General features: G+C 36.0%; 3 protein-coding genes across 6 annotated transcripts; 1 reads left to right on the top strand and 2 right to left on the bottom strand.

Annotated features, from left to right (window-relative positions):
• Positions 1–461: 461 nt before the first annotated feature.
• LOC110698680 lies at positions 462–5211 on the bottom strand. The gene is made up of 3 exons (XM_021876180.1): positions 4979–5211; positions 1024–1134; positions 462–938 (listed from the first exon to the last, which is right to left on the bottom strand). Exons 1-3 carry the CDS (start codon positions 5021–5023, stop codon positions 717–719), a joined length of 378 nt encoding a protein of 125 aa, XP_021731872.1. The 5' UTR covers positions 5024–5211; the 3' UTR covers positions 462–716.
• Positions 5212–8453: 3242 nt separating this feature from the next.
• LOC110698972 (zinc finger CCCH domain-containing protein 56-like) lies at positions 8454–9811 on the top strand. Its single transcript, XM_021876476.1, has 2 exons — positions 8454–8703; positions 9570–9811. Exons 1-2 carry the CDS (start codon positions 8454–8456, stop codon positions 9809–9811), a joined length of 492 nt encoding a protein of 163 aa, XP_021732168.1.
• Positions 9812–13565: 3754 nt separating this feature from the next.
• Positions 13566–16945, bottom strand: LOC110698678. 4 transcript variants are annotated; one of them, XM_021876177.1, is made up of 3 exons: positions 16806–16945; positions 15323–16419; positions 13566–14046 (listed from the first exon to the last, which is right to left on the bottom strand). In XM_021876177.1, exons 2-3 carry the CDS (start codon positions 16049–16051, stop codon positions 13765–13767), a joined length of 1011 nt encoding a protein of 336 aa, XP_021731869.1. In that variant the 5' UTR covers positions 16052–16419; positions 16806–16945; the 3' UTR covers positions 13566–13764. The 4 variants fall into 4 exon arrangements, with proteins under 4 accessions (XP_021731869.1, XP_021731871.1, XP_021731870.1 ...); XM_021876179.1 differs by lacking the exon at positions 16806–16945 and having other exon boundaries at positions 15323–15990; positions 16299–16799; XM_021876178.1 differs by lacking the exon at positions 16806–16945 and adding an exon at positions 16702–16793.
• Between the last annotated feature and the right edge of the window lie 282 nt (positions 16946–17227).

Here is a 17227-nt window from a genome sequence, read left to right as displayed (position 1 = left end):
ACCACCGTATGGGCGTCTTGCCTAGGCGTTTCCTCCGTGGTGGTGGCGTCTCGCCTTGGCGCCCCACCGTCGCCGGAGGTTTTTTTTTTAAAAAAAAAATTACAAAAATTTAAAAAATTAACTTCTGGCCGGCAAACCGCCTTCCGCCCACCGCCGGTGCCGCCACTTCCTTGCCGGGCCGCCTCGACATAGCTCTGGAAATAATTTAGAGAGAGAAAGTGGAAGTAGAGAGTAGAGAGAGAAATTGTGTTTTTTAGTTTGAGGGCAAAAGTGTCATTTCACTCTTATTTTGTGGGCTTTATGTAGGAATTTGCGGGCGATGTTTAACAGTTCACAACTTCTGATGTTTCATAGTAAGCTTGTGTGAAACAATCTCAGAGACTTGAAAGAGTTTGTAAAGTAGCCAATGAATTTTGAACAACTTCAAATGAATAATTTTAGAACACCAGAAAGGCAGAATAAATTGACACAAAACAGTCACATAGATCATGGACTTGTTACTTAAAGGCATGTACATAGTATATACGTACATATATCAGAAAGGATGTTAGGCTCATATATTGAATTTACAAAGGAATGAAGAAACTGTCCAGCATGCTATGTGCTTATTTTACAAACAGCAAATAAGTACTTTTTCTCCGAAACATACAAAATAGTACCAAATGGAGTGAATCATTGCATTTGCATAAAATTGTTACTTATAAGGCATAATTGCCCTACGGTGTCTTTTTGGATGCGTTTGCTTTTACTTCAGGCTCTCGACCTTCAACTGATGATGAAAATTTACGACGTTCCTCTGAAGTAGCTGTTATAACAGGCATCCATACATCAGCAGTACTACTCAATAGTGATTTTACTTGAGGATCTGTAGATGAAATCATCTTATCCACTTCATCAAGCTTCGATGACAAATTATCCATTTTACTGGCCAGCTCCAACTGAGTGACACAAGCAACAGATGATGAGAATCAAGTACCTCAAACCCAATTTTGCAAGGAAAAAGTCCCAAGAGAAGGAAGATACCTCATCATCAGTATGTTGTTGAGATTGAGAAGGTACTTTTGTAACTTCTGATTTAAGTGCTTCAATTTTAGCACGTAAATCAACTTCTTCTTCATTTGATAATGACTCCACCTACACAGCAGGCCGCAATGAGTGATTTTGAAGGGGAAATAAATCCAGCAATACAAATATCAGGGGATTGAATATACACCGTAAAAGACAACTATTGCCTCCCAGAAAAAAGAGTATTATAATAAAAGAAAAGGAACATTTAAACAAATTAAAACTTCAAAACCAGTTGGCGAATCTCTTCAGAAAGCAGATTAACAAAATATTACCAACTGTAGTTTCCCCATATAATTACTAGTGTCTTCACTTTGAATGCATAAATGTGTTAAACAGAGTACGCAACAAAGAACATTGATGCTCAATTATCATACCAAAGAGACACATCTTTCCTTATAAGGGAATATAGAAAGTCTTAACTGGTATCTGTAAGAGGTATTAGAGCACAGTGCTAAAGCGCAAGGTGCTGGCCTCTTTGTTTACTGTAAGGACAATATGAGATATCAACATCAAAATATTACAAAGCTGACATTATCTAAGGCTTAAACAAATAGAGTGTACAATTAAAAGCAAACAATCAAAGATTCTTTTCTGGTCCAAAGGAGAATATGAAATCAAGCAAGCATGAAACTCCAGTATGGAACTGTCTTCCAGTAGCCAAGAGAGAAATTTCACTGAAGTAAGTTCATCACTCATAAGCAATGAGCTAGTAAGGCACAGTACAGCTTGTTTGTACTTTCTTTCATGCCAGCAAGGAGCACCAGATCAGTGTTTTGTTTTGTCAGATTGAATTTGATCTCCAACAATAAGAAGGGTACAAAAGATTCAACCCACTTCCTTTATCCTCAGCTTATAGGATTTTTATTACTCACTAATATCTTTTTGGAAAAATTGTTGAAACTACCTTTTAAATGACATTTTTTGTCAAAAACTACCTTATAATTTTTTTTTTTTTTGTGAGAACATACCATTAAAACAAATTTTTTTGCAAGGACATACCTACCACTCACCGGATTTTCAAGTTTGAACTCAAATCACGGCGGTTGAACAGTCATGTGCCGGTCACGTGACTTCATTAAACCCAATTTTTTCCGTTTTTCCTATTCTTTTCCCTCATCTTTCTCACACCTTACCCCTGACTAACCTTCTCTCTCCTCAATTCATCCCCTCCTGCAATAACTCCATCGATCTACTGTAGCAAAGGATGTCAAAAATTAAATTACATTGAAGAAAATTATACTACACGCTAGGACTTTAACCACCACAATTAAGGTAAGTGTACTACTTATTTGGTGCTATCAATTTTTCTTTTATTTTTTTTTGGCTTTGCATCTAAGTTTCTCCAACTATTAAACATGATTAAAGGTGCAGTCATAGAGAAATGGAAAGCTAAAGCAAGCACGGGAAGCAAGAGGGACCAACTACTATTTAAAGATGCCATTGACCTGCACGAATAGGCCAGAAATATTAACATACAGAAATCCCCAATTAAACTCTAATATAGTTACACAATTTGTCAAACAACCACTACACTTAAATTTTCAAAAATTAAAGTAACATACATATTCGAATTAAGATATTTAGACTTGTCGTCTGTAATTTCTACAAAGATTCAATTTCTAGAAGAAATTTTGATTGAATGCTTTTACACTATGTTCGGATAGAGAGAAAGGGAGGGAAAGGAGGAGGAGAAAAGAAAGGATGCATCATCCTTTGTTTGGATACCTAATGTAAGGAGAGAACGGAAGGGAATTGGAAGGATCCATTTTCCTTCCCCTTTTAATAAACCAAATCCTTCCATTGTTGGAGAGATTTGGAGGGGAAATGGAAGGTCACCTCCTCCCTTTCCCCTCCCTTTCCGTTCATTAGTGTTATCCAAACATAGTGTTAGAGGAGAGATAAATTGAGGAGAGAGAAGGTATTGGGTATCATTAAGGGGTAAGTGGTGAAAAAGATGAGGGAAAAGAATAGGAAACAAGAAAAAAAAAAAAAAAGGGTTTAATGAAGTCACGTGATCGGCACATGACTGGTCAACGCCGTGTTTTTGAGGTCAAACTTGAAAATTTGGTGAGTGGTATGTCCTCGCAAAAAATTTTGTTTAAATGGTATGTTCTCACAATTTTTTTTTTTTTTATAAGGTAGTTTTTGACAAAAAAAATGTCATTTAAAAGGTTAACTTCTAACAATTTTTCCCTTTTTTTCAACCCTCAATCATAAGAAGCACTGCAATTTCCAGCTACTTAACTGCATGGGTTGATTCTTGGACAAACAATGGACCCTTAATTCAAAGAGATTTATTGGAACAAGTAAACTGAAAAAAAGCACTGAGATTGCCAAGGACAGCTGGATTAATGCCTAGGTTTCAAGTAATGGATAGAAAATTAAGTTACAATTAAAGAATAACAGGAGCTAGCAGCTACAATCAGGGGAAGTACAGATAGAATAACAACAACAGCAACAACAGCAGCTTAGTCCCAAAATGCTTAAAAGAACAGATAGAATATCACAATAATAGTAAGTCAAAAGTCAAAATGGACCAAATAATTCCCTTTCAGGAATTTCTTTATTAAACCCGACTGACTTACTGAAGGTTTCATGATTTGACTGTGGAAGCTACAAAATATGAGCCTCACGCTTTGTTTGGATAGGAAACAAGGAAGGAAAGGAAGGGGAGGGATAGAAGAGGAAGGGAAGAGAGAAGAAAGGGAGGGGGAGGTGAGCTCCATTTTCCCTCCAAATCTCTCCAAATTTGGAGAAATGCTTATTAAAGAGAGAGGGAAAATGGATCCCTCCCTCTCCTTTCCCTTCCTTCCCCCAATCCTTTACCCAAACAAGAGAGTTTGTCCCCCTCCCTTTCTCTTCCTTTCCTTTCTTTTCTTTTCATTTCCTTCTATCCAAACAAAATGTTAATTTTTATAGAATGGTTCTGTTGTAATATACTTATATTCACCAAGTCACCATAGCTTCTAATCTAATGACTTTTGTGAAATAAACTGGACAAAAGTAGGCTGGTTCAGGGACAAAGTATATTGGAAAGATGTGAGTTATGCGACATCATGCAACTAGAGTAATTAGGTAAATTAGATACAGAACCTTGAGCATGATCAAATTAGATGCCACAGCCCCATGGCCCCTTGCTGTATTTTGTTCAGAAACAATTGTTAGATAGAGCTCTACAGCTGCAGCAAGGAGAAATAAGAAAATATTATCTGATTTCAAGTTGATTGGAACACTGCGTACGAGAGCCAAGCTCCACCAAAGGGGCTGAGTCAAGGGGAAATTATATTAAAAAAAATCTTCTTCCACGGCAACAAGGAATGATCAAAATCATGTGAAGTCCAAGCTAATTTAGACACCGCTTACACAGGGACCAAATGCTTGAAACAAATCTGTAAGTTTCAGGCATAACCACACGAGGTTGAATAAATTGTACAATCCCCACGATCCATTAACGACACAATTCCAATCCTAAGTCGTTTCCTATAATAGTTTGAGTTTAAACTATGACTAATTCTGTTCAAATCTTAGTAACCCAAACTGCTTTCTCAGCCAATAGATGAAGCAAAACCCAGTCATTAGTTCTCCCCTTACCACAATTACCAGCTCCATTAACATGTTACATTGACTAACTTCCTCAAATAAAAGATGTGAAATTTGAGTACAAAACATCAAAATCCAAAAGGGTGTATTACTAATGTCTAAATCCAACATGTTCTATCAACTCAATCACCTAAAATTCTACACATTCTACAAAATTTAAAATACCCAATTCAATATTAATTGAATTCCACTAAATCTACAAATTGTAAGTACCCAATTCAAAATTAAGAGAATTCCAACAAAATCAAGGTAGATTGTAAGAGTTTAGCAAGTGTAAAATTGACAGATGGAAAAGATTAATGGTGTATACCTCATTGAGGAGAGAAGAAAGAAGCTCAAAAAGCTGTTGAGACATGGATCCTCTATAATCTTCTACCTTTCAATCTGTTTCGTCAGTTGCTCGGATCACCTCTTCCAATTCGATCTCTCTTCTTTGGTTTCTGATAGACCCTTATTCAAGAAGGGTGCCTTAAACAATCCGATTTCCAGTTGTTTTTTGTACGTTTGTTTTTATTTATTCACTGTGTACTCTATCCGTTTCCAAAACAGGGTTACTTTTGCCCGTTTAACAGGTTTTTTTTTTTGTTTTTTTTTTTTTGGTGCACTCGAGGGGATAGGCCCCGTTTCCCTTTAATGGGTGACCATAATTTAGATTAAAATCGAAATTCAATCCAATCCAAACTGAATCATTAACTGGATTGGATTTGAACTTTAAATCGGATCGGATTGAGATTTTTTGAAAATTTGAATTTTCGGATTGGATTGGATTGACTCTAATTGGATTCAAACAGAATTGTAAAATTAAGCTTGTAATGAATATGGACTACTTTGAAAATTGGGCTTTTGGAGTTTAGTCCAAATACTTACTACTCCCTCCATTTTTAAATACTTGCTCCATTTCTCCATGCGGGGAGTTTTAGGAGAAGTTGGAGAAAGTAATGAAATATGGAGGTAGTGGGGTTAGTGGAAGGTAAATTGGAAGAGAGCGAATCTAAAAGTAATAAAATATAATTCTATTGGGTCCCATTAGTTGTGAGAAATGAATTAAATATTGTAAAAACTTTCAATATAAAAAAATGAAGCAAGTATTTAAAAACGGCCGAAAATGAAAAGTAGAGCAAGTATTTAAAAACGAAGGGTGTATAAAATAAATTGATGACTAGATGTTACTATTTTGAAGCCTTGTTGAACTATTTAATTTAAGCAAGATTTTGTAGACTTGTATTCATATTAAGGCTTAGACAATTCTTACTTTTATATTGCATTTTTATTTTCATAATCGTAAAAGGCGCTGAAAATTAACGTATTTTAATTCGGATTTTTTGAATCGGATCCAAATAATCGAATTTTAATTCGAATTGGATTGGAAATGAAATTCGGATCGGATCGAATTGGAAATTTTATAACCAAATTATATTTCAGATCGGATCGGATTTGGCCTAAATCTAAACCGAACAGATACCCCTACCTTTACTAGCTGCATTTTAATTATTTCTTAATAGGTGGAATTTACCATTTTTTAAAACACAATTTTTACCTTTAAAAAATACTCATGACGTATTAATTAAATAATCATACAAGCCTTTATAAAGTATACATTGTTAAAGTTATCCTTTGACCATTTTTCAATAAAATTAAACGAAAGTCTGCCTTATACATTACTATACAGGATTTGTTGTTATGGAAATATTCTTAAGCAATCTAAGTTACTCCATCCGTTTCCTAAAAAAACATAAATTACTTTTCTTGATGTTGCGGAACCTGACAATGGTTGTGTTGTGGTGAACCAATGACCTAAAAGATGATTCCGCGCTACCCCTGATTCAATAAACGTGAAGTAGCCGCCTTTCAGGATAAGCACGGTGCCGAAGTTTGTGTGTACTCACAAATTCGATTGGAACTCAGAATACTTGCCCATAAAGGATACTAGTGTGTTTAATGTTTAAAGAAGTGAGGATGTATGAGAGTATTTGCCGTGTTTCTGATGTTGAGATCGAAGGTTGGTGAATATAGTAGAGTAGAAGCCAACGTCCCGCATAAGAAAATGGTAAAACGGTCACTTAATGGCGCAATTAAACACCCATTAAGTTTATAACAGTCAGCAACAATCAAGGCATAACAACCGGAATCCCAACCGCTAGAAAATATCGTTACTAATTACAATATTCCAAAAACAAGGCCAGTTCAAAAAAGGAATAAAATCAAACCAAAACTAAAGAGGCCCACCCACGCATTGCATTCCTCAAGTCTCGAGGTCAACCCGACTAGGTGCGCGTGTGCTGTGGTATAAAACCCATCTCTCACTTTCTCAACTAAGTATTACAGTATTAAAGTACTACAATATGCGTAATATAACTAAGGAAAAACACTCTTTTTCTTTTCATTCGGAACTTTTTTTCACTTTTTTTTCTCTTTCTTTTCTTTGTTTTTCCGTCGAGAATTTCCAACAGGGAGTACAACCGAACTTTTAAATGACTATAGCTGTTGCTAAGAACTTCTTTGGTATATAGTGCATAACAAGTACATTCAACTTAATAAAATCTAATGTTGGAAGTCTCATGAATGATTTAATGAACGAGATTTGTAAGTTTATGATTAAATTATAAGAAGCATCTATAAAAAAGTAAGATTAACCCGTTATGAGAAAGGTATAATCAATTTGACGGGAATACAAAAATCATCCTGATACAATAAATTATTTTTCTTCTTCCCGGGAAAAAAAGAGGACATTTAAAACGGAACAATTTCTAATGTAACAACAATAACACTCCCATTTCTGTCCAATTGCATTACTCGCATATTTATCACTTTAAAAATTCTCAAAGAAAGCAGAGAATAGTTTCCTTAGCCAACCCCAAGATGAGTGCTCTCCTATTCCTACTTCCCCGTCACTGCAGATAGCACAGCTGAGGCAGTGACAGAAGTTTGGAAAGAGAAGGTCACGGCGAGACGAGCCGTTTATCATTACGATAGGGCGGCTGCTGCCACAGAGTTAGCCGATGCTTATTCCCCGGATACCGTCATTGCTTATTCTTATATGATCTTATACTTGTATGATCTTAATCTTGAAGCCTTCTTGTTCAAAGACTTAAGGAGTTCGCCAATCTCAGGCAAGAAATTTTTTATCTTTATTTGTAATTTGAGTCTTATAATCTCAGCCATTTTATAATTGAGATACCCAAATGATATTTAACTTGCTATAATGTGTTAAGAATTGAGTATTGATAATTAAAATAGAAGAAGCTTGATTATGTTTTATCTAAGTCAATATGTGATTGTTGGTCGAAATTATAATTCATAAAAAGGGGCTTAGATGTTAATGTATGTGTTAATTATTTGATAATTTTGGGAAAGATTAGGACTTAAGTAACCCCAAGAAAGAAGGGTGGGTTTGAATTTTCGTGGATCATGTATTCTTCCCCAATTTCTGCTTTATATGGGAATTGAATTCTTAATTATGGGTTTATATTTCTGGGAATTTTTAGTTATCTGAAAATGTTACAGTATTATTGTTACATTGTTTAAAAAAAAAAAAGACAATGCAAGTTGTTCTAAATTTCTCCTGTCATTCTGTCAAGGTGTAGAGTTAAAAGAAATTCAATGGGTGTTCTTGATTTTGTGAAATGCTAATTTAAACTCTGATTGAATTTGTTTTTCTGTTTGATCAATCGAAAGGAAATAAAAATGTTGTTGCAGTCTGCAGGCGAGTTACAAGACCGCCTTCTGTTGCTGGTTATTTTTCTCAGTCAGGAACTGATTACTGATCTCCTGTTACAAACTTCAGTATGGCCAAGAGACCCTCAGAAGCACTGTTTCCTGCTAATAGAGGCTCTGTTACTGGTAAATCCAAGTACAGAATAGCATTATGCTGGAATTTTCGGAATACTGGAAAATGCCATTACGGGGACAGATGCAAATTTTCTCATAAAACCTGCAAGTTCAACTTTAAGAGGACATGCCCATATGGTGAAAAATGTAAATTTTGGCATACAGAACCAGTGGATGTTGATTCAAGAAGTCATGGTAAAAGAGAAGGTAATAGGCAATAGGCTGTGTTTTATGTGCACTTTGAAATTTGGCTGTTTTCCTTCAGCAAATTAGTAAGTATTTGTGTTCTGTAGATTGAGACTGGAGTTCTTTGTAAAATTACTATGCTGTCTAAGATAACATGTGAAACTTCAATACAGTAGGTTACTGCATTATTGTTTCTAACAATTTGACATGATGTATCAATGTATGAGTGTATGAGAACTGAAATATGTGAGACACATTCGTGGCAAATGAGCTGAATGATTTGAATTCTTGAAGGGGGGTGCATTTACCCTTCAACTGTGATTTCAATCTGTAGCAGATGTAAAATCATGTAACGGGCTATATATCTGAAATTCCCAGGGAATGATCATTGTTGGTGGTGCAGAAATATAACTAAATGTTGCAACTACAATCCTTGAAAATTTAGGCGACTATAGACCAATGTATGCTTTCTAGTCACAGCTATGTGTTAGCATTCATCGCCGGTTTGTTCACTTTGTTGCTAATAATTGCATCATGGTATGGATGGTAGCTGTGACACCATGTATCTATAAAAATTGTTGCTTCAAGTTCATAAACCAAATCTTGTCAGTATTTCATGCATGCAATTCGAAACAGAAAGTTTGACTCAATTTCAAATTGTCTATATTTATATTAGGCTGGTTTCAGTGCATTCATCACCAGCTTTGAAAATTGTTTGAAACAGGCATTGTGTTTAGCCTTTTGTACTAGTTGTAACCAAACTTTAATTTTTAGCTTTGTTTTAATGTATATATGTGGATATACTTGTGGTTATGCTTATTAGACTTATGTAAGAATAATAGGCTTTCTTCTTACCATATGTCCATATTTCTCGTGTTTTGTTTCAGGTTCAAGTAGTTCTGCACCTGTACTTGCATCAGAATCTGGAAATGCACAAACTGGTCCTAAGACCTTGGTCAACGCTGAGGTTCAGAATCCGCTCAAACCAACTGCTTCCAAGCACAAACTGCCACCACGACGAGCGAGCTCATTGAAATGGAAAAGGCCCAAGAAAATTGTTGGCATCTATGCGGATTGGATTGATGAGGAACCCTCGGTGCCTGGTTCAGCTAGTGGGCGTCAACAATAAGTATTAGATTTGGTTTGATGTCGGGGTGCCTCTAGATTTGGGTTTGGTACTGGTGGTGGAACTTGGCAACAGTATATAAAGGGAGTTCAGATATACCATTACAGAAGTGCAGAAACAAGGTCTTGAAGTGTATGTATTAGAATCCATTCAAGTTTTTGTTAGCAAGATACCACTTGGATGGTGTAGATATTGTTCTGCAACTTTATTAGACATAGAAGTACATAAATCACACATGCTATAGATAGATCGTTTCATTGAGAGGGAAATTCTGATGGTATTCCTGTTTCTATCTGTTGTCATTGTCAAGTCTTGCTAATTTCCCAACAGTTAGGTTGCAATACGATTTTCTTTATGACGTTTTGTGCCTAGTTACACAAATGGACTTTGTCTACAATCAGATTTTGATTAATTCATTCACTCAAGGGACTGGTTGTATACGAGAACATGAACAAATAAAAAATATGATGAATGGACTGAATTTCACTTGCAGATGGTGGAATATCACACAATTGCAGAACTTTGCCAACAAGTCTGCCCTTACAATCGTTGTTCGCCTGAAATTAATACAGTTTCAATAAAATCTGTAAACTGACCAAGTCCTGCGTCAATAAATGGCTATAAGAGGAGGAATTTACATAATGATAATTCGAATTCATACAGCTTATGAAATATAAGATTTGTCATTATGAACCTCTTTCCACAGATTGAGACCATTTGATAGTTGACCTCACCAAAGCATCAATTGGATCAATACATTTCTTAAGAAGAGGGTCATCAGGGGGTAAAGGGTAATTCTCTGTTTCTCATTGTGAGAAACAAGTTTTATTTCTCATGGGATATGTGTCAAGATTTGGGGCTCCCACTCATGACACATACGCGGTCCCACCAGTGAAAAATATCACATTATTTTCCAAAATGACATTATGAGAAACAAAAGTGTTTCTCATAACGAGAAACTGGGGCTCCCTCGGGGGTAAAAGCTCATGCATGTCATGAGATGCAATCATGACCATGTTTACGGGCCTCACCAACAGAACTTGAAGCGCAATTCTTAACAAGTTCCGAGCCCCTTCAATGTCTTTCCATATCCAAAGCTTCAATGGCAGGACGCACGGTGTGTTCCATGGTTGCTTTATCTGGAAGCACGACCTCAAATCCCTAACAAATTTAACACTTAATATAAAACAGAAAACTCTACTCATAACCCTAATGAATATAAAGAAAATCACAACAAGATTGCTCAGATTCATAGTGCTGCTTATAACTAAAGAAAAAACTTCTCTATCTGAAATGATCAGCATAGAACAAACCTTTAAATCATGCCAAATGTTATGGGAAGTTCATCAGGAAGGGCTAAGGAGTGGTAACGCAAAGGCACTGGAACTCAACCGACCTATAATTGATAAAATGGAAGAAGCTTCATATAATGTGTTAAGGATTGAAAATTGATAAAATGGAAGAAGCTTGATGAAGGGGTTTTAGGGGTGTTGATTTTTGTTTAATCTAAGTTAATATGTGATTGTGGGTCGCAATTATAATCATGAAAAACGGCTTATATGTTAATGTCTGTGTTAATTATTTGATAGTTTTGGGAAAGATTAGGAGTTAATTAACCCCAAGAAAGATGGGTGGGTCTGAATTTTCTTGGATCATGTATTTTTCACCAATTTCTGCTTATTATGGGAATTGAATTCAAGTTGTTCTATATTTCTCCTGTCATTCTGTCAAGGTGTAGAGTTGTTAAAAGAAATCCAATGGGTGTTCTTGATTTTGTGAAATGCTAATTTAAACTCTGATTGAATTTGTTTTTCTGTTTGATTAATTGAAAGAAATAAAATGTTGTTGCAGCCTTGCAGGTGCATATGTGATAGATCCTGACTTAGTCTGCAGGCGAGTTACAAGACTGCCTTCTGTTGCTGGTTTTTTTTCTCAATCAGGAACTGATTACCAATCTCCTATGACGAACTACAGTATAGTCGAAAGACCCTCAGAAGCGCGGTTTTCTGCTAATAGAGGCTCTATTACTGTTAATTCCAAGTACAAGACTACTCCATGCAGGAACTTTACTAGAAGATGCCATTTTGGGGACAGATGCAAATTTATTCATTTACCTGAGGAAAGTCAGAATAGTTGCAGGTACAACCTACATGCCCTTATGGTGAACGATGTATTTTTTCGCATAGAGAATCAGATTATTACGCAGAGAGGAGGGAGGACTTGTATACAGAGAACTCTGCTAATAACATTCAGCCAGTGGATGTTGATTCAAGAAGCAACAGAAGGCAATGTACAAACTTAGTGATTGTTGACATCAATACTTATGGTTCCACAGGCATTTATGCTCTTGGACAAGAAGGTAATAGGCTGTGTTGGCTGTTTTCCTTCAGCAAATTATGTAGTATATGTGTTCTGTAGTTTGCGACTGGAGTTCTTTGTTAAATTACTATGCTAAGATATGTGAAACTTCAATACGGTAGCTTACTGCATTATTGTTTCTAAAATTTTGACATGTATGAGAACTGAAATATGTGTGTCACATTCATTGCAACTACAATCCTTGAAAATTTAGGCGACTATGGACCAATCTATGCTTTCTAGTCACAGCTATGTGCTACCATTCATCGTCAGTTTGTTCACTTTGTTGCTATGAATTGCATTATGATTTGGATGGTAGCTGTAACACCATGTATCTATAAAAAATTGCTGCTTCAAGTTCATAAAACAAATCTTGTTTCAGTATTTCAAGCATGAAATTTGAAACAGAAAGTTTGACTCAGTTTCAAATGTGTATATTATATTAGGCTGGTTTCAGTGCATTAATCACCAGCTTTGAAAATTGTTTGACACGGGCATTGTCTGAAGCCTTTTGTATTAATTGTAACCTATTTTTAATCTTAAGCTTTGTTTTAATGTATTTATGTGGATATACATGTGTGATGTGTTTATGCTTGACTTATTCACATACAAGAAAAATAGGCTTTCTACTTACCATATCTCCCGTGTTTCGTTTCAGATTCAAGAAGATCCGCACCTGTACTTGCATCAGAATCTGAAAATGCACAGACTGCTCCTAAGACCTTGGTCAAGGATGCCTTTCCTAGTGAGGCTCAGAAACCGCTCAAACCAACTGCTTCCAAGCACAAACTGCCACCACCACGAGTGAGCTCATTCAAATGGAAAAGGCCCAAGAAAATTGTTGGCATATGCTGATTGGATTGATGAGGAATCCCCGGTGCCTGGTTTGGCTAGTGGGCGTAAAAAATGAGTATTAGATTTGGTTTTATGTTGGGGTACCTCTAGATTTGGGTTTGGTACTTGAGGCGGAGCTTGGAAACAGTATATTAGGGGAGTTTAGAAATACCGTTACAGAAGTGCAGAACCAAGGTCTTGAAGTGTACGTATTAGAATCCATTCAAGTTTTTGTTGGCAATATACCACTTGGATGGTGTAGATATTTGTTCTGCAACTGTATTAGACATAGAAATACATAAACTGTACATGCCATAGATTGATCTTTTTCATTGAGAGGGAAATTCTGGTAGTATTCCTGTTTCTATCTGTTGTCATTGCCAAGACGTGCTAATTTCCCAACAGTTAGGTCGCAATACATTTTTCTTTAGGACATTTCAGCCCCTGTGCCTAGGTTCATCTACAATCAGATTTTGACGAATTCATTCATTCAATGAAATGGTTGGATAAGAGAATATGAACCAAAAAAAAACTGAGGAATGGACTGAATTTCACTTGCAGAGGGTGGAATATCAAACATTTGAAGAACTTTGCCATTAAGTCTGCCCTTACAATCGTCCTTCGCTACTATGCCTGAATCAATACAATTTCAATAAAATCTGTAAACTGACAAAGTCCTGCATCAATAAATGGCTATAAGAGGAGGCATTTACATAATGATAATTCAGATTCATACTGCTAAATGAAAATATAAGATCTGCTCACTAAGAACTTCTTTCCACAGATTGAGACCATTTGATAGTTGACCTCACCAAAGCATCAATTGGATCAATACATTTCTTAAGCAGAGGGTCATCATGGGGTAAAAGCTCATGCATTTCATGAGATGCAATGATGACCTTGTTTACAGCCCTCACTAACAGAACTTGAAGCGCAATTCTTAACAAGTTCCGAGCCCCTTCAATGTCTTTCCTGTCCAAAGCTTCAATGGCAGGACGCACGGTGTGTTCCATGGTTGCTTTATCTGGAAGCACGACCTCAAATCCCTACCAAGGAATTCAGAAGGAACACGAATTATTGGTATATTATGGCGGTGTTATATTAACCCTGATCACTCATAAGAGCAGGGGTTTAAAAAAGAGAGATCAAGTGTCACACATTCATAATGCAAAGCTACAAAACCAAATCATATGTAAACCATACACACAAATTGTACTTCAACAGATGCCCCAGAATGCAGGCAAACCAGGGTTAAAAAAAAAGAGTTTCGTTGTGCATCTTAGAACTTGATGCCCAAGAAAATTGCAGCAACTCATCAGACATCTAACAACAGAAAAGCCTATGCTTAATTCAACTGTTGTAGGAGAGCAAATTCAATACTCAATATAGAACAGAAAACTCTACTCATAACCCTAATGAATGTAAAGAAAATCACAACAAGATTGCTCAAATTCAAAGTGCTGCTTATAACTAAAGCAAAACTTTCCCTATCTGAATTGATCAGCATAGAACAAACCTTTTAAACATGCCAAATGTTATGGGAAGTTCAACAGGAAGGGCTAAGGAGTGGTAACGCAAAGGCACTGGAACAAGAAGAGATGTGTTATTTTATACGAGTCTTAAAGACTCATGAGATACTCACATGTATCATTTCTTTAACAGTTTACTTAAGTACATTTCAGCAAAACCCAAAACTTATATCCCAATCATACTGCCAGCACATTTCATCATTATAGAGTTATAGACTCCAAGAAGAAAGCAGAGGAAGGACAAAAGACCTTTTTTCTTCTTATTTTATATTTGGGGAGGTAGGGTGGGATGAGGATTCAAGGAGTTGAAAACAGGTTTTCTTTGTATATGTACTTCTACTTTTGGACATTACATATTGTGATTATTGTCTACACATTAATGTGAATAAGAACCTTGAAAGACTAGTGCTCAACATTTTACAAGGTTCAACAATAATGTATGTAAACTCCAGCAACATTAATGAAACTTTTGAACTAAAAAGATAAGTCCCGATTCATACTTAAATAACTACAAGTTTCATCCAAGAGTTTAGTTACTTCACAAGATCAAAATACTTCAGCACTTTGAGTTCATGTTTCATTCACAGAAAATATCATGATGTGTCAGCTTGCATGATCAGCGCCTAAAATCCTAAAGCAATGCAAATTCTAAGTCTTTAACTCAAAACAATATGCAAGTTCCACCTAATTGATGATGGCACATTCCAACATTAAATAAGCTTTCCTAATCAATATTCTCAATCCAGAATGTATGAAGTGCACAGTAAAAGGAGCAAAGCATCGAAACCAATACCTCATTCTGTAGCTTTTCCTGATAGAACCCTGATTTCAGTACAGCATCACTACCAACCACACCAATCCTCAAGGGACATCCAGTTTCAAGAGGCCTTAACTTGGCTTCCTTAAGTTCCTTAGCCACACACTCAGCCATATGAAGAATCGTCACACTGCATCCATTAGAAACATCAGCATGCCATGAATGCAACAAATGACAAGGCATCACAAGGCACTGGGCACCCCCTTGCTCCAGAAACGCCCTTTTGCGCTTCAAGTTCTCTACAATCGGAGTATGATCCAAATTAGAGGGCCTCACTTGAGCATACAACGAAGGAAAAGAACTTCTCTCATAGATCAACAGCTCCTCCATCAGCTGCGGATCAGAACAAAGAATGAAGGGAGGACAATCTTTCCCCTCATTCGATCCCCAACGCGCAAACTTATTCACGAAATTTAATGTAGAATCAAGAGATACTCCTCCTATCACACCAATTGCATTTCCTTGGTTAAGTATGGAACTAGTACTAAAATCTTTCTTTGATAAAGACATGTTTGGAACATAATTTCCCCCACATTTCAAAGAGTTGTCACTTTCACCAGTGTGCACAAGTATTGAAGAAGGGGGAGTAGCTAAAGCAGGAATTACTCTTGAGCTTTTTAAAGTGCCATGTTTATATGTCCTCCCTAAAAAATGTATTGGATAGTTCAATGTATGAAAAGACATTGTCATAATTCCATCAAACATCTCTTATATACCATTCATCAATCAATTGCTTGCATCTATAAACCAATAACCTTAATCAATACCCAAGTGTCGCGGTTCGATTGCTCGAATTCTAACACCAAGGCATCAAACACCTACTTCTAGGTGTGCCTCAAATTACTACCAAAATCATTGCTTCACAATCAAAGCTTCATGAATGTAAATACATAATAAAAGACATTTCTACATTATCCAAGCAAAACCCACTTCAGAAACTATTTGATTTTACCTGTAAATCACTCAGAAATCTGCTACATGAACAAAACCCACTTCAGAAATCTGAAATTTGCTCCAAAGTTCTAATCTTGTTGACAACACTGTAATTTGATCACAAAGCTAGTACAAGCAATCTGCAAATTGGGAAAAATCCAATTCAAATGTTTGAATTTGAACCCTACCCAAATTCTAATCTTGTAATAATTGATCCCAAAACTAGTACAAACACTCAGCGATTAAGCAAATTGAGAAAATCCAATTAAATTTTAAAAAATTTGAGGCCTTTCCCTAGTTATGAAAAAGTGCCCAGAAAAAAATGACAGTAAATTGATCGAAATTTCAAAACCAGAAAAAAATTGTGGCTCTCTGTAATGTTTTTGTCATGATTTTTGAGAACATGAAGCTAAAATTCCCACCTTTCATTTTCAACATAATAAATCTAAAAGGAAATTGGAAACATAGGACAACAAAAGGTGGGATGATGATGGGCAGATTGAAGAGAAATTAAGAGAGAGAAAACCTGTGATAATGCCATTAAATTCACACCAAACATTCTAGTCATGGGATGGTCCAATACTAAGAGCACAAATCAGATTTGAGTTTTAAATGTGTAATTAATAATTAATCAACGTGATTTTTGGCTATATATGGTAACAAGATTTACAAAATAATGGATGATCATATCATATTTGTTCCAACTTGAGCAAATTTTGATAAGGCCAGTTGGACAATGAATGATTGATGCCTTTGATGGTAACGTGACTAATGTCATTGTGATTTGTTTTTTTTTTTTGGTGAACGATTGTGATTTGTTAAGGCAATGTAACATCAAAATAAGAAGAATGAGAGAGATGAAGATATCTAGTTTAGGTCATGTCTCGGCTTGTAGTTGCGTGCTTAGGTTTCGCTACTATCTGTAAGCCCGACTCGCTAATTACGGAT

This window comes from Chenopodium quinoa, unplaced genomic scaffold (assembly GCF_001683475.1).
Source record: "Chenopodium quinoa cultivar QQ74 unplaced genomic scaffold, ASM168347v1, whole genome shotgun sequence".
Lineage (NCBI taxonomy): Eukaryota > Viridiplantae > Streptophyta > Magnoliopsida > Caryophyllales > Amaranthaceae > Chenopodium > Chenopodium quinoa.
This window is presented reverse-complemented; position numbering and strand designations above follow the sequence as displayed.